The sequence below is a fragment of the Zeus faber genome, assembly GCF_960531495.2.
Source record: "Zeus faber genome assembly, chromosome: 13".
Lineage (NCBI taxonomy): Eukaryota > Metazoa > Chordata > Actinopteri > Zeiformes > Zeidae > Zeus > Zeus faber.
The window spans coordinates 3,523,529-3,545,978 of record NC_137198.1 but is presented as its reverse complement, the minus strand read 5'-3'; the positions used below and the strand labels follow the sequence as shown (position 1 = coordinate 3,545,978).

Sequence of the window (22,450 nt, the reverse complement as noted above, 5' to 3'; positions counted from 1 at the left end):
TGCTTGGGGTCTACACTGCAAGCGAGGATCCTCTCAGCACTGAAGTGCAGTGGTTTTAAAGTGTACTGTAGTGGTTGGACTGGGTGTCTCAGCACTCCGTGCAGGAGACAGGAGCCAATGTTAGAGCCCAGCTGCTCTCCAGCAGTAGACTCAATCCAAAAATTGACCTTTCTCTGTCACTCCTTCAACCAATCTACTGCTCCTTTCTCACGGTCCAGTTAAAAAAAGATAGGATTTATTTTATTTTTACTTCATTGTTCAAACGGACGCACCAGATAGAAATGCCGACTTGAAAAAATCAAATAGTGAAGAGGAGTCCCACGTTTTTCTCATTGTGTGACTTCCTTCAACGTTTCTTCAGTCATTGCCAAAATGTTGATATGTGGCGCAACACCCCTGCCAGAGTTTCCGTTGGAACAAATCGGCGCCGATCCACGTGTCCTGGAAGATTTCAACGTTCCGGACAAACTAGAGATATTCCGGTCAAATATCATCTGTGTTTATTGAGCTTAAAAACAATTGATGGCAAACTATAGAAGGCAGGCTATAGAAAGAATAAAATCATGAAGACATACACATTTATAATATATTTTTTATTGAATATTTAAAATAAAATAAGTCCCGTCAGTTAATGCCCTTTTAAAAATAAATAAAGAAATATTATGAATATTACGACTTGAAATCAAATAATTTACGTTCGAGATCAATAAGTAACAAGTACAGCTGCTTTAATTAACATTTTACTAAAATATAATTTTGATAAAAACAAAATAAAAATGGCAAGAAGGTCTATATAAATAATAGTTTGTGGTGTTATATTTGACTTAATAAATATTTATAGTCTGCTTTTGGTCGAACCTAAATATCAAATATAAACTTTCTGCTTCTCCTCCTGTTTACTGTGTTTACAAGCACCACCTGTCCACCAGGGAGGGGGCGGGCCTTATTTCTATATCCCATAACGTGATTGGTCAGAGGTAACGGGTCAGCTTTAGATCGTCCAAACTGATTGGCTTTCCGTTGCCACTTGACGAGCGAGGAAATGAACAAATCTGCAGAATGTTTTATGTAAATGATGGAGTCTATTTTGTTTAGGCATAGAGGAAGAAATGTTGATAATTATCGTTATTATTTTATCGTCCAGAACTCTTTCCAATTGTGCTTAGAGGGAATTATTTTCACCGGACATTATGACCCGAGAGATTTAAATATGTTGGACTTCAACAGATTTTCCCGGTCAAAAACCTGTAATTCCAGGATAACGGAAACTCATGCTTGGATGCTTTCATGGAATATAACAGCTTGGGGTTAGGGATGTTTCCAGGTGGTCCAGAGCAAAATGATTACTAGTTAACCTTCACCATGACCCCAAGACGTCGGCATTGATAGAGTCCAGTAATGACTGTTAGTTTTAGTGTTGTCTCCTGACGAGACTAGAGACACGGAATCAGATCTAACAAAAGAATGTGACCACACTGGATTCCAGAGAACATGGGGATAATCTCATCAAATGGGCTCCATGGCCTAAAGTTTACCAAATTGAGGGTCCTTTTTATATCAAAAAGGTTGAGAATCACTGGATTCAAATTTTTAGTTCCAGAGATTTCGGTTTCGGTGCCCTTTTAGTTTAAATCACTCTGAATGTTGGAGGAAGGTGGTGAGTCAGTGTAGTAGAATTCTGTCAGAGCTGCTCCAGGGGAGCCGGCACCAAATATAGGCCACTATTTATCACCGCTACACAAGCCGCAGCCGAGCTACGGGCAAGCCACCCAGCTGCCGGAGTCCGACCCCTTCCTGGCAACATCCACATCTGAGCTCTGTCCTGCGCTCCCCTTTCGCTCTGCAGGAACGCTGTCACAACCTCTCTTATTATGGGCGAATACACTGTGTATTCCCTCCATGAATTTAACTTAACATTATTCGGTATAAAGCAAATTAATGAACATTGTCCCAAAATGGAGTGTCGTGGAAAAAGACGAGGCAGGTGTGAGGATGAGGATGCAGAGATTAGGCCTGAAACAATTTACTGATTAGGTGATTATTTATTTATAAAGCCCTTAATCACAATACAGTCTCAAAGGGCTTCGCAAATCCCCATTTCACAGAGAAATCAACGGCATCCCCTGGTCTGAACCCTCATCTGGGCAAAGGAAAAACTCCCAGAAAACCCTTTTGGGGGGGAACCTTGAGAAGGGGCCACATAAGAGAGCTCGCCCTTCCAGGGTGACCAGGCTGCAATGGATGCCCAGTGGCTGACAAATCACAGGATATTTTATGACAAATCTTAGGATATTGCATTTCTATACTATGCAATTTCAAAGCTGGACAGTATGGTCTCATTTGCTGGTGCAGAGCGCCGCAGGTAGACGCCTCCAGGGAAGTGGTCCTCATCAGGCCCAGTCCTGGTAGCTCACAGCAACCTGACCCCGCCCTCTCAGAGCGAGAGAAAAAAAAAAGGGGGGGGGGGGGGTTGAATCACATAACATTTTTGCAATCGAATAATATAATGTAATCGTTTCAGTAATCTATCATAAGGAAATGCTTAATTTAAAGCCTTTTAAAGAACTTAACAAATATGCAAGTGCCTGTTTTTGTGCAATATAATAGAAATTAAGGTTCTGTTTTAGACGGCTGGGGAAACATTCACCAGAAATGTGTATCGTCTGATAGTTGTATATAAAGAATAGAGTCTACTTATACACTCTTACCTATTGTTAAAGAATCTGAGCTACAAATATCAAGACAAAATTGTAATCTTTCAGACCTCATGTCATGGGTTTCCATCACTTCAGAGTTGTGCGTTCAATATGACCGTTGACCAGTTTTAGATCTATATCTGCATATATTCAGCAATCAGCCACAACATAAAAAGCAGTGACGGGCGAAGTGGATAACATGGATCATCTGGTTCCGGGGGGGGGGGGGGGGGGGGTGTGTGTGTGTGTGTGTGTGTGTGTGTGTGTGTGTGTGTGTGTGTGTGTGTGTGTGTGTGTGTGTGTGTATATATATATAGCAAGTGAAGAGTGAGTTGTTGATGTGTTGAAGCAGCGTAAGGATCTGAGCCACTTTGACAAGCAGCACATTGTGATGCTGGACGACTGGGTCAGAGCATCTCCACAAGCACAGGTCTTGTGGCTGTTCCCGCTCTGCAGTGGTTACTACCAAAAGTGTCCAAGGAAGGACGACCGCTGAACCGGCGACAGGGTCACGGGGCCCAAGGCTCATTGATGCACGTGGGGAGAGAAGTGTAGCCCGTCTGGTTGGATCCCACAGAAGAACTACTGTAACACAAAGTGGACGGTGCTATGATAGAAAGGTGTAGAACACACAGACAAGGAGCACATTGTGATGCTGGACGACTGATGCTGGACGGTTCGATGCCACAGAAGAACTACTGTAGCACAAAGTGGTGAAAAAGTGAACGGTGCTATGATAGAAAGGTGTAGAACACACAGTGCATGGCAGCTTGCTGCGTATGGGAGCGCTCACAGTGTCCATGCTGACCCCTGTCCACCCCTGAAAGCACCTACAATGGACACGTGAGCGTCAAAACTCGACCATGGAGCAATGGAAGAAGGTGGAGGTCTTATGAATCACCTTTTCTTCTACATCATGTGGATGGGTGGGGTTAGGGTCCGATCCGATGGAGCATCTGTGGGATGTGCTGGAACAACAAGCCTGATCCATGGGGGCCCCACCTCCAACTTCCAGGACTTAAAGGATCTGCTGCTAACGTCTTGGTGCCAGATACCACAGGACACCTTCAGGGTCTGGTGGAGTCCATGGCTCCACGGGTTACAGTTATCTTGGCGGCAGGAGGTGTAGCTACACAGTATTAGTGTTATAAGTGGTGGTTTAATGTTGTGGCTGATTGGTGTATGTGCCCACTGTGGGGTGGAAGTGAGATACATCCATCTTTTTTTCCCCCCACATCGGACATACAGTATACGCCTGTGGTCCACTCGAAATGGACCCAGTTTTTCTGCAACCCCGTTTTGGACCGGGACCCACCAGATGCTTCAGTCCTCAACACTCAGCGCCCGTCGCTGGATCAGACGTAAATAATCAGAAATGACTGACCTGTTTATCTTAACCTTGTTGTAGGAGACTGGGAGAACAGTCAGCACGTTGACAGCTTAAAGGTCGACCGGGGCGTGTGTGAGAAATGTCCCACCTGCACACGCACGCACACGCGCACACACCAAGGTCGAGCACGCCAAGGTCGCTTTGTGTGTGGGATTCTGACACGCTGACGTGTAAAAGTGCAAAGTACCTTTTCGCTTGATATGTGCTCCGTGCACATTACAACATCTGCTGCTAGTCTCACACACACACACACACACACACACACACACACACACACACACACACACACACACACTCTGCTGTGATGTCACATGTTCACCTCCTTTTTAAAACAATTATTTGTATTTCCAACACTGGTAACACTGGGAACTTGTTGAAGGTCTACGTATTCATTTACAAGAAAATGTTAAAAATGGATTACCACACATTATGCACACACACTCTTCTTGTTTGTGTGTGTGAAATTAAACATACGTTAATTAAATTCAATTATTGAAGAGGAAATTCAACAGATGGTCTGTGGATTTCCCTGCAAGTAAAAACAGCAACATTTATTTATTTTTGACATGCTGGTTTCCCCTCGTCGTCCCTCTAAAAAGATGACTTGTTTGGTGTGTGCCCGATCGTTGCATTCTTGCCAGGAAAGGCAGAACCCCCCACCAACAATTGGAACGGCGTATAGAGGAGCACATATGAAGTGCCAGCTAAATAATGTATCAAATAAGGGATTTTGTTTTCACCAAAATGATCTTGCAGATTTGCGCTTCAGGCCCTCAGTGTTGTGACTCTGGTGTGTTGTGCTTCTCTGCCCCCCAGCAGGAGGTGGAGGGTTTTAAGAAGCTGAGCGTCATCACTCAAGATGAGTTCCACACACTCACCCCACAAGTGCCGCTTGTTGACACCAACCAGGAAGTGCCGTGTCCTCCCGGGGCAGGTGGGTCTCCCGTGGGCCGCTTTCACCCTGAATGGGCTGCGATCGCAAACTCTGGAACTGTATCCGTTTATCCTTATCTCCCTCCTCACTGTGACGTTGAAATTCGATGATATTTACGTCAATCCCACCTCCACTCTGTGTGAGACAGATTATCCTTCAGTCATAATGGAGGTGAACAGGGACAAACCTCATTCAACGCTGAAAGTACTTAAAGTCCATAATCCCCGCTGCACCTTAATCGCAGCCATCCAAGCCGGGGAAAAAATGTATTTGACTCTGTCATGTGAATGCATTACAACCATGTCGTGTTCTTCCAATGAGGCTACTTTTGATTTGACCCCATAGACATGATCACTCTTTCAAGGGCTGAACTGTCCCTTCAGAATCCCGTTCTGTTTCCACTGTGCTGCCTCTACCCAGTGGAGCAGAAATGCTTAAAGACACAGGCACGTTCCCAGAACCAGTGGATACGAGGAGTCCTGAGCTGTTTGGGAAATCTGTCAGAATTCAAGTTCAAGTTCAAGAGATTATTTGTCACATACATACACATACAGTCGTACATATATGCAGTGAAATGTCATGACACCCGGTGATTACGCACAAGCTCTATAAGCTCGAAAAATACTGAAATGTGCGTAATCGACACGCGGTGCTCGCGGAGGCGGCCGCGAGGGGCGGCGCCACAATCGCGATTCTGGGTTCTATAAATATCTAATAGGATTTATTGTCTATGTTGTATTAAATATACATCTAAATCCTCATAAATTAAACTTTACCATAACTTACCTCCAGTACTATTAGGCTATACTGTATGTATATGTGTGTGTGTGTGTGTGTGTGTGTATATATATATATATATATATATGGCTAACCTATAAGAAAATAACACTGCTCTTTCCTACATCCGCACGGTGTCCAAGACAAGTTGAACTTGACGAAGAAAAGTCTATTAAACAACGACATTTTCTCTACTTTCATCTGAGTGGATAACCCACTTTCCTTTAAAAGAAACCTAGTGTGCATATTAGGGTTTAGTTGTTGACTGCACTCAGTAAGTTCTTGTGTTAACTCTGATTCTCAGTGGAGGCAGAGGAGGTGGCCCACTCGCTGCCCACCACGGTCCCAGAATCCCCCGGCGGCCACCAGCCCAGAAGCCCCCGCACACCGCGGACCCCCGGACGCCAGGACCCCAACAAGACGCCTCGGTTCTACCCGGTCATGAAAGACATCGGCAGCCTGGACGGACAGGTGAGACAGCCTCCGTCTTCTCTCTGCTCTTCCTCTTCTCCGGGAGGTTTGGGGGGAGGAGCGCAACTAGACAATACAAGCCTTGTGCTGAGGAGGTTCCTGAGCTGCAGGACCGGTTCTGCTGCAGGTGGCCTCCTCTTCACACGTTGCCGTGGGAAACAGGGCGGGTTCCCGAAATGCCAAGTATTGTCCTTCACAGCAGCCAGTTGCTCTTTGAAGCTAAATTAAAATGTAAAAGTAAATAATGATCAGTATTACTCATACTAATAGCGGGGTGCGGCTGGGAGACATTTAAGAATTCACCTTTTATATCCCACGTTGCACATTGCGACTGAGGTTATCAGACCAAACTGTAGTTTTCAAATAAAACATCATCTAATGTTTCAGAACCCACCTTGTGTGTTCTTCAGATTTAAGCCACACGCCTGTGTACATTGAGGTATTACGTCTTACAGTCTTAACGATGATGCAATATCACTCAGATCTGATCCTCCGTCCAGAAATGCAACAGAACTGACGTTTGGATCCATATTCCTTCCGTCAGACGTTGTCATCGCGCTCACTGTAGCTCACTGCTCTGTGATATATCTGCATTGACCCTTTTAGACGAGAGTGCTACCGCGTTGGTTCATGGCCTTTAAAGAAGTCGTTGGTTCGGCTGCATGTGTGGACTTGGAGAGGGAGAGATTCAAATTCCTCAACAGGTTCTCAGTAATAAGGGATGTAACCACAAAATTTGGTGATGTCATAAAGTCTGTTAATGTTTAATTTAATACGGTGTTTTATGGTTCGATGTGTGAGACATTTTTAAAGAACTCGCCAGACACATTTAACAGGTTGAGGCTCCAAATGCCGTTAATACCATTTATCGCTCAACTTTGACCCAATCCATAACAAGAGGATTAAGTCAGAACTCAGTGGGTCGCTTGGTCTGATATTCTGACGGTCGTACTCTGTTTAAAACCTCTGCATAGCTAACCTCTCCAAAACGATGTTTTAGATCACAGCAGCTTTTACTTTTAATGATAGAAATCACAATTTGAACATTGAACAGATTCATTCATATCGTTGCCTTTCAAAACGACTCTTCAAAACAAATCATTCCACTCAACATTTGCTGTTCAACAAGGCATTAACCCCCACGACCTTCTGACCTGTTGAAGGTCAGTCTGGATTAAAATATAAACTCCTGATGATGGATTTTGGTATGGTTTTTTTTTTTTTTTTTTGTGTTATTTCGGTTTCAGACCCCCAGGAAGAAGAAGACTCGCCACAGCTCCAACCCCCCCCAGGAATACCACATCGGCTGGGTGATGGACTCCCGCGAGCACCGCCCACGCTCCTCCTCCATCAGGTCGCTAAAATCGCATTTCACTGTCTAGGAATCATGCGACTGCTGTTTTTGAACTCCGTCAACACTGGAAACTTGGAGTAGTATTATATTTCAGGAAATGTAGATGTCAGTATAAACCGCATTGCAATCATTTCACTAAGCGAAACTTTGCACTTTAGTACAAAACCTTTATTACATTTGAATTTTACATTCATCTGATGCCAAAAAGCTCTTTGTCTAGGACTGGAAATCAGAATAGATCACCGGCTCTGCCCCTGTTCACAGTCACGCCAAACAATATTTATTTAATTTTTTATTTTTTATTCTGTAGAACTGCACCTTCATGGCCATTTTAACATCTTTGTCACGGAGCAGTTCCTAGTACATTGTTAACTATGTCCTTCAAAAAGCAAGAAAAGGGAAGCAGTGTACTCTATATTCAACCTTTTTTTTCATATATTTTTTATCATTTGTATATTCCTAAACTGAATTCACTATCAGTAAATAATTGGTCAAAGACAAATCCCTTTCGGTCATTATTAAAGTTTCCATTCTACACCAGCCATGTTTGGTGGAGCTGATCTCCCTTCTATGGCCTCCAAAATGACCTCATCACTAATAGGCTCCTCCCTCCTCCCCCCTGCAGCAGCTCCAACGCCTCCCCCTCGGAGGGAGCCCCGCTGACCGGGAGCTACGGCTGCACCCCGCAGTCTCTTCCCAAGTTCTGGCACCCGTCCCATCAGCTGCTGCGGGACAACGGCTTCACCCAGCAGGGATACCACAAGTACCGCCGACGCTGCCTCAACGGTGGGACCCTCGCACACACTACACACAGTGACACTCAGGTTGGGATGCAAAGGTGTTGATTCATGCTCCAAAGGGCATTCCAATTATTATTATTATTTTTTTTTAAGCAGATTGGACATACAACACAGAGTATTTGTTCCATTGCATCCAAGACAGTTAGTCTGCAAGTGGAGTTGAACTTGTCAACCTGCAATGCAACTCTTTATTCATTCTTTAATCATCAACAACTGCTGCAATAACTCTGTCCTGTGGACGACCTGTGGGACGAGCAGAGCACAGCTTTATATGACACACAACCACCACCAATCACCACCAACCCCCTCTTTGGAGAACCATCTCACCATGTTTTGGTCTTTAAACAACTAATCATCATCACTACTCAAAGAGGGAGAATCACCACGGGTAAGACAAATAAACAGACAGAAAAACATGTACATGGAAAAACATTAACATAGAACCAAACATGTACATGGAAAAACAAACATAGAAACAAACAACAACATGGACATGGAAAAACAAACAAAGAAAAAAACATGTACATGGAAAAACATAAACATAGAACCAAACAACAACATGGACATGGAAAAACAAACATAGAAACAAACCTGTACATGGAAAAACATAATCATAGAAACAAATAACATGTACATGGAAAAACATAAACAAAGAAACAAACATGTACATGGAAAAATATAAACATAGAAACAAACATGTAGATGGAAAAACAGAAACAAACAACATGTACATGGAAAAAACAAACATAGAAACAAACAACAACATGTACATGAAAAAATATAAACATAGAAACAAACACGTACATGGAAAAACATAAACATGGAACCAAACAATAACATGGACATGGAAAAACAAACATAGAAACAAACAACAACATGTACATGGAAAAACAAACACAGAAACAAACATGTACATGGAAAAACAAACACAGAAACAAACATGGACACGGAAAAACAAACATAGAACCAAACATACAACACTGACATAAAAAAGCAAACATAGACACAAACAATAACATGGACATGGAAAAACAAACATATGTCCATGAAAAAATAGAAACAAACATGTACATGAAAAAATAGAAACACAGAAGCAAACGTGTACATGGAAAAACAGAAGCAAACGTGTACATGGAAAAACAAACAGAAACAAACCTGTACATGGAAAAACATAAACATAGGAACAGACATATACATGGAAAAACATAAACATAGGAACAGACATATACATGGAAAAACAAACATAGAACCAAACAAACATTGACATGGAAAAACATAGAAACAAAAAGTATGTACATGGGAAAAAAAACAGAACCAAACAAGAACATGTACATGGAAAAATAGAAACAAACAACATGTACATGAAAAAATATTAACATAGAAACAAACATGTACATGGAAAAACATAAACATAGAACCAAACAAACATGGACATGGAAAAACAAACAGGGAAACAAACATGTACATGGAAAAATATAAACAGACACAAACACCAGCATGTACATGGAAAAACAGACAAACAATAACGTGTACATGGAAAAACAAACATAGAAACAAACAACAACATGTACATGGAAAAACAAACAGGGAAACATCAGACGACATGTATTTGACAAAACATGATTTCGTCGACAAATTGGAACCGCAATTACGGAACGTGGTTTCTTCCTGTGATAGCTATGGCTGTAAAGGAGAGAGGGAGAAGGATGTCATCAGGACGGTGTTCAGGGGCGTGTTTGAGGCGGACCGGGATTGTGTGTGCACACGTGCCACCGGTGAATGCACGGGACTAATTAGTTCTGGTGTATGGGGCCAGGGCTATATTGTAGCGCCTCTAAGCAGTGGAAAAGGCCCCGGAGCCACCCGCGAGGCTCGCAGCTGTATAGACACCCTACGACCTCAAGAAAGCCCCGAGCACAATGCACCGCATGTCACAGAAAACCCCACAACCCACAGAGAAGCCGATGGCCCGCGAAGCAACACCCACGCATGACCCCGGGGTGCACGAACCAGTCCCAGGAGCACAAAGTGACCCTGCACCCCTGAGGTGCACACATACAACCCATGTGCAAGCATGGGACACAACCACAAGCACAGAACCCGGGCTGTGGGCGCCAGGCATAACGAAAACGGCGAGATGCCCCACCCTGCCACAATCCCGAGCACTCACCCATGGAGCCGCGTGCGCATGGCGCAGGGCACCCCAACATCAATCCACCTGGGGCGAACTGAGGCTCGCCATCACCCGCAGACAGCCAGATATGAAGCCCCTCCATGATGGCCCCCACTCGGGGAACCAGCCACAGAGGAAGTAAGGCCGATTGCCGCCTCCCGCATTGCAACCCACACCCACGACAGTGAGCAGCCACCAAGGGGCCCTGGGAAGCAGCCGGCAGGGCTATCCAAGATTCAAGATTCAAGATTTTTATTTGTCAGCAGCCCCGCCGGGTCGCAGCATGCCGAAAACCCCCCGGCACGAGGGGCAAGCCGTCAGGACCCGAACATAGCCGACAGGCGGCCCATCCGGTTGCCCCTCGGCCCACCACACCAACCCACCAGCCCCCGCCCCCCAAGAAACCCCAGTGCACAATGTGTGCTATTTGTGTATACAGTTAAAATTGAGGGGTGTGGGGAGTGCGAGCCATCCAAGCATATCGAGACCGAGTCACGGCCACCTCTCCTGGTCTGGTGGTGTGTCTGGTGGTGTGTTGTTTGGAGTAAGATTTGTGTGGGAGTGTTCTAAGCTAGTATGAGTGGTATTAAAATTGCAGGACAGTTGTGAAGCACGCCTAGGCAGGCGAGTGACAGGTAAGCTTGTACCCCACCCTAGGCCTATTGTATGGTGGATGTACTGCACATTCCAGTTAAAGATCGTGATCATTTCAAGATTCAAGAGGTTTATTCGTCACATACATATACATACTTTCATACATATATGCAGTGAAATGCAATGCAACGCTCCCAGTGATTACACACAATATGTCCTAGGAAAGTTTCTTTCTACTAGACCAACTAACTGATTTCTAAAACGTAATACAGTAAGTCGAATACTTATAGAATAAAGTAAAAATATATGGAATTAAATTAAATGGAATAGATAAAGGGAATAGGCTTACGTATGTATGATAGACTTATGTATATGGGATAGGCAATTATGTATATACAGATATGTGCATTAAAGTGAGGTAGTGTTTGTGGGATACAGCACAGTATACAACAGTACGGCGCAGCAATATAGTAACACCGAACAACCCACAACGTTGACACTATATGCGGTACAGTATGCTACATACAGTACAGTGAGGTTGTGGAGCCTATGTGTGTGTCTCAGTGAGGACCCCTGGAGAGTTCAGCGTTAACACTTCTTATGGCTTGCGGGAAAAAACTCAGTCTCAGTCTCTCTGTTCTCGCTGTGTGACTGTGGAGGCTCTTGCCCGACCGCAGCAGCTGGAACAGTCCGTTGTTGGGGTGGTGAGGATCCTTCATGATCCTGCAGCTCTACTACTACACCTCCTGGTGTATAAGTCCTGCAGGGAGGGGAGGGTAGTTCCAGTGCTACGTTCAGCTGAACGCAGCACCCTCTGCAGGGCCCGCCTGTCCTGAGCAGTACAGCTCCCAAACCAGGCGGTGATGTTGCCTGTCAGGATGCTCTCCACCGCTCCACAGTAGAAGGACTTGAGGATCGTCACGAGACCCTGAATTTCTTTAGCTGCCTGAGGTGGTAAAGACGCTGCCTCGCCTTTCTCACCAGAGTGTCTGTTTGTAAGGTCCATGTTAAGTCCTCTGTGATGTGGACTCCCAGGTACTTGAAGCTGCTCACCCTGTCAACAGAAGTCCCATTAATCACCAAGGGCGTGTGCGTCCTCGATTGTAATCCTCGCCTAAAGTCCACAATCAGCTCCTTCGTTTTGCTGAGGTTCAGGTGGAGGCTGTTGTCCTGGCACCAGAGTGACAGGTCAGCCACCTCCTCGCAGTCGGCCTTCTCATCGCAGTCGCTGATCAGGCCCACGACAACAGTGTCGTCAGCAAACTTGATGATGGTGATGGAGCTGGACCTGGCCACACGGTCATGTGTGTACAGGGAGCACAGTAGGGGCCTGAGGATGCAGCCCTGGGCGGATCCTGTATTCAGAGTGAGGGAGCTGGACGTGTGCTTCCCCACCCTAACCACCTGGGGCCGGGCTGAGAGGAAGTCCAGGATCCAGGCACACAGCGGAGTATTCAGTCCGAGCTACTTCAGCTTTACAGCCAGTCTGGTGGGGACTATGGTGTTGAAAGCTGAACAGCAATCTCACATAGGCCCCCTTCTGGCAAACCAGGTGTGTGAGCGTGGTGTGCAGTACCTGGGAGACTGTGTCCTCCGTGGATCTGTTTTGCTGGTATGCAAACTGCAACGGGTCCAAGGTGCGGGGGAGGGAGGCGCAAATATAATCCTTAATCAGCCTCTCGAAACACTTCATGGCCACCGAGGTGAGGGCCACCGGACGGTAGTCATTCAGGCAGGCAGGAGAGGCCATCTTCGGGACAGGAACGACGGTGGACCTCTTGAAGTAGGACGGCACCACTCATTCAGCCAGGGAGATGTTGAATATTGTAGTGAACACCGGAGCTAGCTGGTTAGCACAGGTTTTCAGTACTCGCCCAGATATGCCGTCTGGGGCCACAGGCTTCCTGGTGTTCACCCGCCTCAGAGCCTTCACCCAGAGAGTGCGCGCTCATCCCCAGCGGTGTAACTCCAATTAGCCGGCCAGCTGGCGGTGCTGTTGCCGGACTCACACCGAGCATAAAAGGAGTTCAGTTCGTTGGCTAGGGAGGCGTCCACACTCATGGCTGGGGAGGAGCTGCTTTCGTTGTTTATCGTCCGCAGCCCCTGCCGCAGGCATCTTGTGTCCCCCTGCTCCTTCTGCTCTGCTCCATCTCCATCCCCCTGCTCATTTATTATGCTTGATAAACAATATTTAATTAATTTATAATAAGTCTCTCTGTAGGTCATTGAAAACTTTGTAGTATTAGATATATTTAGCAAAAAGGCCATAAATTACATTGAAAAACTTATTGAACTGAACAATTATTTCATTATTTGGATATAGTGGGGGGGGGGGGGAGTGTGTTCACAAACGTGTTCATTTAGAAAAGAGGTGCCTAATATGCTGTCAGCTGTCAGTTTTTTAATTTAACTAGTGTAGAAGTACAAAATTGCACATTCAGTTTCATTGCAAATATAACCAAATTTTTGGTCATTTTTTTCAAGGTCTTAAAAAGTCTTATTTGCTACTACATTGTATTTGTCATTTGTATTTCTTCATGTGAACATGCGGAATTATAGAGTATACAAAAGGTTGATCTCAGATCCATCCCATATTCCCTGTCCCCTTCATCTCTAAAACCAGCCAGTTTTCTAATGAACCTTTTTAAAAAGCAAAGTTGTTGAGAATTTATCGCGATTGGTTCATTGGGCTGATTGAATTTCATTCTGTTTTCCATAAAATCTGACCTGCTTTACATCAAAATAAAAGCACTATTTTCCGCCACGTGGCTGACCTGAGTGTGTCTCGGTTCCAGAGAGGAAGCGGTTGGGCGTGGGTCAGTCCCAGGAGATGAACACGCTCTTCAGATTCTGGTCTTTCTTCCTGAGAGACAACTTCAACCGGACGATGTACGAGGAGTTCAAACAGTTCGCTGTGGAAGATGCACAGGAAAACTACAGGTAGGAAAACCAAACGCTGAATGACTGTGTCGGCTTCAAGACGTCTTTGACCGACCGCTGGACGCGCTGCAAGTCGCTCTGAATGAAAGCACCAGATGAACATACAACAAAGATATTAAATACATTAAAAACACTACTTTTACTTTTTGTTTTCGCCAGGCCTACACAAAGTCAAGTCTTGTTGATAACAATGACATTTGCTTCAAATGAATGAACGTACATTAGCAACCCCTCACGAATCGGTCAATCTGTGGAATAAGCTCATAAATGAGACCGATATTTACAACTTTTATGGCTTTTAAACGTCTTTGATTGCATTCCGATATTATTTGATGTACCTTTCCGAGCTGTTCGTTGGCCCACTGAGCTTATATCTATTTTAGAAGATTAGTCCTGCATGTGGGACCTGATCGGCTCATAACAGGAAGCAGCTTTGAACTTTGATGCAACGTGATTGGCTTGATACGCTGCTCGAGCTGATTGGCTGAAAAGGTCTCCCAGCACACCGTTTTGAGACGGTAAACACAGTCACGCAGCTCTGTGACAGTAAAATGTCCTGCAACAACAACTGCTTGTGATCACTCCAGTTGACTCCCAATGATTAAAAAAGTTAAAGGTTAAAAGCGTCGTGCACGGTCACGCCTCGAGGGCGGAGCTGCGTCGCACAAACTTTTTGTTTTCATTAAACTTCTTTGAATGTACAACAATAATAGCACACTCTTCATATAACCTTGGATAACAGAGCAATCACAAGTACAAGTAGCTCAAATAAGTTACTGTTGATTGTTTATCTGGGCCGTTAGCTCTAGCCCTATCATGCCCACTACAACCGTGCGGACCGCTACCGCTTCTCTCTCGCCTTCCAGCGCACCTACCTTTTATACAGTGGATCGGCATGCTCAAAAGACCCTTCATGTGAATGGCCCTTAGCCGCCGGAGCTTTCTTGGAGCCCTTCCTACCTGACCCTCGCTCCACGTGAGGCCGCTCCCTGTGTGGCTGCACCGTGGGTTCTCTTGGCAGGGCAGGACTCCTCGGAATGAGCACGTTCAGGCCTCACCTGCCAAGCTGAAATTCTTGTCCAAGAATGCGGGCGGTGGAGGTTGTTTTTAAGGGTGTGTCATGTTAGCCGATCCATGTGGCACCTCCATGCAGGTTGCAGTTTAATTCAGATGGAAGTTGTCTAATAGTTTTACCCAGATCAGCCACAACATTAAAACCAGTGACAGGTGAATTGAATAACATGGATCATCTGGTTCCAATGGCTCCTGTCAAGGGGTGGGATATATTATTATTATTATATAAAGACTGTTATGTATTATATATATATATATACTGTTATATATTATGATTATTATTATATATATATACTGTTATATATTATTATTATTATTATTATTATATATACTGTGATATATAATTCTTATATATATATATATATATATATATATATATATATATATATATATATATATATATATATACTTACAGTTACAGATTATTATTATTATTATTATTGTATAAAGTGTTATATATTATTATTATTATTATTATTATATATTACATATGAGGCAGCAAGTGAAGAGTGAGTTGTTGAAGTTGATGTGTTGAAGCAGCTTAAGGATCTGAGCCACTTTGACAAGGAGCACATTGTGATGCTGGACGACTGATGCTGGACAGTTCGATGCCACAGAAGAACTACTGTAGCACAAAGTGGTGAAAAAGTGAACGGTGCTATGATAGAAAGGTGTAGAACACACAGTGCATGGCAGCTTGCTGCGTATGGGAGCGCTCACAGTGTCCATGCTGACCCCTGTCCACCCCTGAAAGCACCTACAATGGACAGCTTCACAACTGGACAATGGAGCAATGGAAGAAGGTGGAGGTCTGATGAATCACCTTTTCTTCTACATCATATGGATGGGTGGGGTCCGTTCCGATGGAGCATCTGTGGGATGTGCTGGAAGAACAAGCCTGATCCATGGGGGCTCCACCTCCAACTTCCAGGACTTAAAGGATCTGCTGCTAACGTCTTGGTGCCAGATACCACAGGACACCTTCAGGGTCTGGTGGAGTCCATGGCTCCACGGGTCACAGCTGTTTTGGCGGCAGGAGGGGGAGCTACACAGTATTAGTGTTATTATGATGGTTTTAGTGTTGTGGTTGACCGGTGTGTATGAACTGTTTATAAAGCTTTGAACACATGGTTGTGTCCAGCTTCACAAACTGACTCAACCATCACATGACACTTGAGTGTAAAATGATCGTCCTCCTCTGAAAAGCCAGACTGCTTGATGAGCAGAACAGTGGCACTTATTTATCAACCAGATAACAATCCTACTTAATAATTAGTCGTGTTTTTCCCTGCAGATATGGTCTGGAGTGTCTGTTCAGATACTACAGTTACGGTTTGGAGAAGAGATTCAGGATAGATCTGTTCAAGGACTTCCAGGAGGAGACAGTCAAGGATTATGAGAAAGGTAAAAACCCGCCCCACCCTCCCTAACAAGGTACCACACACTTCTCGCCGTTTCCCCCTGATTCCTGCAAAGTCAGGGAATGATTAATGAAGTTATCATGTTTTTGGGATTCCTTTTTTAAACATTAAGTTAAACATTGTTTGATTAGGTGTGCATCGTGAGTCAGGATAATTTGTCAAAAATAAATGTATTTATATTCTGTTCATATTCCGTAAAGGGATGCTCACAATGAATTGACTATCGATTAATTTCTAATAAGAATTAAATTGATTGAGCTTTGTGTCATCGATAAAAACTGAACGATCTGTGGTCTTGTTGTCATTGTATTTTTTTTACAAAATGAAGTCCCAAAGCAACGGAAAACAGCAGGGAGACGTCATCTCCACCATCCCGACAGTGGGGACGGACAGGTTTCTTGGAACGGAGCAGGACAGTCCCTCATCTCAGTTGTGTTTCAAAAATGTTGATACATGTAGAAAACGGAGGAAAGTAAATAGATGTCAGATAAAAGGACAGGCAGGGGAGCCTCATGCACCGCTGTCTGGAGGAGAAACTAAACCAAACTAAAGAAAAACTTAACCTACATATATAAGCTAAACTATAACTTAATGAAGCTAAATCTCTCTGAGATCGTGTTTGTTGCTGTGTGTGTGTTATTCTCACAAGATCTGCAGAGAGAGCGGCGGGCACGTGGGGGGTTATTCACACATGCACCTGAAGGATGTTTGCTCCTGGCAGAGTGACCCTCACTCGATGCAGACCGAGCGCTGCCTGCAACGTTCCCCTTCACCTCTTTATTACCTGTTCAAGTCCAAACTCACTCCAGATGCACGACGCTTTGGGATGGGGTGCTTGGTTCGGTTTATGGGTGTTAATTAATCCCAATCAGTCGTCAATGAGGAGGATTTCCCCAATTCAAACGAAATTGGTTCAGAATAAAAACGGAAGTACGGTGGCCCAAACAGGGCAAGATGGAGGCAAAGTATTGTTTTTTGTTGTTGTTTTTTTTAGTTTTTTTTTTAATCTGGATGGTGCCGTTGAATCCGTTGGGGGGGCTCAGCGCGTGGGAGGCCTGGGAGCGTCACGTGACCACGTTCCGCCTCTGTGTTCCAGGTCAGCTCTACGGCCTGGAGAAGTTCTGGGCCTTCCTCAAGTACTCCAAGATGAAGAACCAGCCCATCGAGCCCAAGCTGCAGGAATACCTGGGCAAGTTCAGGAACCTGGAGGACTTCAGGGTGATGGTGAGAAGAAGAGTTTTATCACAACATCAGACAGATCAGAACCCGGGAGGCGGAACAACCACATCAAACTAAAAATCTGAAAAGCGCGACAATATTTTTCCCCCCGCAAACATCATGCGTGTTCATATTGATAAACATTTAATATTCATACAAAGTGAGAGAGGCGAGGTGCGTTCGCCGCGTTGCTCGCCCTCAGTTGAAACCTGGTCGTTAAAGGAGGCGTCGCGTCAAACCCAAACTACTGTCATCACTTTGATTGGGCGGCGCTATAAGGCAGCGTGAGTCAGCGTTAGCAGGCCTGTTCAACGCCCGCTCTGGCTAAAATCACCATCCGCTGACAAAAAACTCCATTTGGGCTTGGCACCTTAGGAGGAGTGACACCTCATTTAACATCTGACGTGCCCTACAGACATATCACATGGAACAAATTCACTGTGATACAGGGATGAAATGGCTGCGGTGATATTTATTTAATTGAAGTGGAGAGCGGTGGCATGACTTCATAACTCAGATATTATAATTTTCAAGAGGATTCATGGGTTGAAACGATGGAGTTGAATGGTCAACGACATGTTTTTAAAGCAACGCCGTTGTGAATTGTGTGGCCCCGCAGCCCCCCATGGGAGAGGAGGGCGGCCGGCGGAGATGTCACTCCTCCTCTGGCGGGGACGAAGGGCGGCGTCGGCGACACCCCTCCAGCTCTACCTCCAAGCCCTCGGCCGCCGCCAAAGAAGAAGACGCCCAGCCCAAGAAGACGCAGCCCGCACCCAGGAAGGCCAAAAAGGAGAGCCCCGCCCCGCCCAAATGAGAGAGAGAGAGAGAGAGAGAGAGAGAGAGAGAGAGAGAGAGAGAGAGAGAGAGAGAGAGAGAGAGAGAGAGAGAGAGAGAGAGAGAGAGAGAGAGAGAGAGAGAGAGAGAGAGAGAGAGAGAGAGAGAGAGAGAGAGAGAGAGCTGTTCTTATCAGCTTAATTAATGACTTGCTGGAGTGGAATGAGGGGGGGGGTGTGGTTGTTACGGCGTTGGCTGCAGCTTGGTTGAAGTTAGCCCCCCCCCTCCCCCCCACAATGTTTACAGTAGAATGCATTCCCTGCGTCACACGCCATTATGCATCACAGAGTCGCTGCCGTCTGCGAGCGGCTCCACGGCCGATGCAGCAGGTTTGCCATGTGACGGGGTCTTTTGTGCCTTAATTGAATTGAGGGGGAGCAGGCGATGGAGTCATGTTTGATTGGATCCGGCGTCGTTCCAAGGTCCCCCCCCCTCCCGTTTTTTAAATATCCTGTTTTCCTTTAGAAGCGTGAGCGAACGCGCGGCGACGACGCGCAATAGCCTCCGACAACCATGCCGAGAGCCGCCTCCGCTGTGACGCGTCGCAGGAAAAAAAACCCCGAAAGAAAAGTTGTTTTCCTCATTTTTAAAAAGCAGCGTGGGTCAGTGAAATGACCGCAAACGTAATTTGAAATAGTCATCTTTCTGTAAACTTCACTTAAGTCCGGTTTTACATCCAGAAGTAGTATAATTTATTGGGGCTTATTTTTTTTTTCTCTCATTTAATCGATTGACGGAATAGTCTTAGGTTACCATTGCATTTGGTTTTGAATGGCTTTTAAGAATATTATCAACAAAAGCAGACGTGTCCGCTGGAATTAAGGGTGTGAGCTAGCAACCAGTATATTTTAGCTTGGAGTTGACTTTATAAAATGATGTTTGATGCTTGGTGCTCAGAAGCACTTCAATCATTAATTGGCCTTTCTTCATTTCGAGATTTTCAGAGGTTTTAGTCGTGGATTTAAAAGAAAAATGTACATATATAAAAATTATTTACTTTTCATTTTTTTGTTTTGATTTGAAGATCTGATTTTCTTTTTATCGGTAGTTTGGTTTGAGCGTGTTTTTAAATGATGCATGTTAATTCCAGAGTTGTTTTTCCCCTGAAATGTAAAATGCAAAAAATATATTAAATAACAAGTGATTGTTTAGAATTGTCCTCTTGTGATCTGTTGGATTTCCAAACAACGGGAGCGTTGGGGCCCCGTGTGAACAGCAAGTTCCCAGGCTTGTCTCCTCTCGCAGCGCCAAACCTGATTGACATTGTCTTCCCAGAAATTAAACCACCGCCGCGTTCAGCTGTCACGTGACCTCAAAACCAACCCAAACTGTAAAATTTGTCATGTCATCAGCGTGCTGGGCTTAAAAAACAGAGTATTTGTTCCACTGCATCTAGGACAGAGGTAGTCTGCAAGTGGAGTTGAACTTGTCAACCTGCAATGACTCTTTATTCATTCTTTAATCATCAACAACTGCTGCAATAAGGAGAGCACAGCTTTTTATTACACACAACCACCACCAACCCCACCAACTCCCTCTTTGGAGAACCATCATGTTTTGGTCTTTAAACAACTAATCATCACTACACCAAGAGGGAGAATCACCACGGGTGAGACAAATAAACATAGAACCAAACAACCCAACACACAAACATGAACATAAGACGACATGTATTGGAAAAACAGTTAAGGTCCAGGAAAACTAGAACTACAACTGGTCACGCGGCCTCTTCCTGTCAAAGTTAGGGCAGTAAATGAGGGAGGAAAGGAGAGGAATGCAATCAGGAGGGTTCTGGGGTGCACTCCAAGCGTGTGTGTGTGCATTACTTTTCATTGTGTGTGTACTAACTTGTATGTGTTCACCGGTGAGTATACAGTAAAATGACTTATCCCAGTTGGTTTTTGTGTATGAGGTTGCTATTATGTCGCGGTGCCTCCAAGCAGCGGAAAGGGCCCCGAAGCCCCCCCCCCCCTAAATCCTCCAGCTGCGTAGACGCCGCAGGAAAGCCCCGAGCACCCTGCCCTGCGGCCACAGAAGACCCCCGGGCCCCCGGAGAAGCCGGAGGGCCGCGGAGCAACCCCCATGCCTGGCCGTGAGGAGCATTACCAAGTCCCAGGGAACACGAGGAGAACCTGTACCCCAGGGGCTCACACATACAACCCACTCCCAAGTGCAGGCACAAGACGGGGCCGCAGGTACAGAACCCGGGTCGGGGGCACCAGGCACGGACCGCAGGCCCGGATCCAGGCCCCACGCCGACAGACCGACCCCGCCTGAACCGCCGGTGGGACCTCCATGCCCGCAGCCCACCAGACGCCCCACCCGGCCGCGAGCGCCGACAGCCCATCCACGTATCAGTGTGCTCAGTGCGGGGCACCTGGATGTTAGCAGGGCCACCCTGCCGGCTGTGACAGGAAGCAGAATAATGGTGGGAAAAAAGGTGTTGAGTATGCAGTTCTGATTTCTCACTTAATCTTGTCAGTAATTACAGAAGCCTGGTCTTCACTGCACAAGCACAAGGATCCAACAGCATCTCACTACAAATATCACATTATCGGAACAATGGAAGAGAGCAACACGGAGACTCAATATGGACATGACTGTATAATACATAATTATCGAATATGTATTTTATTAGTCTGTAAACATACATTAAATGTTAAACTGAACTAAGATGGATGGATAGATACTTTATTCATCCTGGATTTCCAGCATTTACAGCAGCTCACATCAAAACAGTCAAGAATTAATATTAAAAATATGATTTTTTTCACTCCGATACTTAAATAAAAAAAATAAAAATCTCTCAATGAAAAGTGAAGCGTCAACTTTGGTAAATCTGAATCCAGGAATATTCCTGGGGAAATTGTAAACGCTTGCTGGCCCTGTGTGGCTTTTTGTGTGTTTATGTTAGTGCTAAGAACCTAGGAGCTAAAGTCTGGGAGTCTCGGAGCTACAGTCTAGGAGCCTAGGAGCTACAGTCTGAGTCTAGGAGCTACAATCTAGGAACCTAGGAGCTGTAGTCTGGGAATTGTTGGAGAAAATGTCGTCCTCGAAGATCACCAAGTTGTTCCGTTGTCTTCGAGGTTCTCTGCGTGTTCGATGATGGGTTGTAGCGTCAATTAGAAGACGTAACACGAATTTAGGAGTTGGTCAAATTTATTGTCAGGCAGAATCAAGACGCAGGCTCAATTCACAAAGTCTGAGCCTGGGCTCCAGGAGCTCAGCCAGTGGAAAAGTCCTGGAACCCCAATCCTTCTCCCCTGGATCCTTATATAGTCTAATCTACGCAAGTGGTCACAAAAGCATATATGGATCACAAAGAACTGACTCCAACCAGAGGTGCACGAACAACAACATGAGGAACAACATGTGCGCGATTGGTCATAAAAGGACGTATGGAACTGTTTCCAACCAGAGACGCCATATTATTCATATATTATTATTGAGTCTAGGAGCTACAGTCTTGGAGTCCAGGAGCTACAGTCTAGGAGTCTAGGGGCTACAGTCTAGGAACCTAGGAGCTACAATCTAGGAACCTAGAAGCTAAAGTCTGGAAGCCTAGGAGCTACAGTCTAGGAGTCTAGGAACTACAGTCTAGGAGCTACAGTCTAGGAGTCTAGGAACTACAGTCTAGGAGCTACAGTCTAGGAACCTAGAAACTTAGGTCTGGGAACCTAGGAGCTACAGTCTAGAAGCTCCTACCAACACTCATGTTTGTGACATCACAAATTTCTCATCACAAGTACATTGCATGATGATGCTCTCTGGTTG

The 22,450-nt window shown here is 45.1% G+C and overlaps 1 protein-coding gene across 6 annotated transcripts in view; it reads left to right on the top strand.

Moving 5' to 3' along the window:
- The window catches only part of larp1b (La ribonucleoprotein 1B), a 39,334-nt gene extending 19,510 nt beyond the window's left edge, over positions 1–19,824 (top strand). For 4 of the 6 annotated variants that reach the window (XM_080012245.1, XM_080012243.1, XM_080012241.1 and 1 more), the window contains 8 exons: positions 4,903–5,020; positions 6,102–6,268; positions 7,516–7,622; positions 8,248–8,408; positions 13,985–14,129; positions 16,498–16,607; positions 17,721–17,848; positions 18,462–19,824. In XM_080012245.1, coding sequence (XP_079868371.1) covers positions 4,903–5,020; positions 6,102–6,268; positions 7,516–7,622; positions 8,248–8,408; positions 13,985–14,129; positions 16,498–16,607; positions 17,721–17,848; positions 18,462–18,656 — 1,131 coding nt within the window. In that variant the 3' untranslated portion in view covers positions 18,657–19,824. The remainder of the gene's footprint in view (positions 1–4,902; positions 5,021–6,101; positions 6,269–7,515; positions 7,623–8,247; positions 8,409–13,984; positions 14,130–16,497; positions 16,608–17,720; positions 17,849–18,461) is intronic. The other 2 variants (XM_080012246.1, XM_080012242.1) reach the window with 1 other exon arrangement.
- The last annotated feature ends 2,626 nt before the right edge of the window (positions 19,825–22,450 follow it).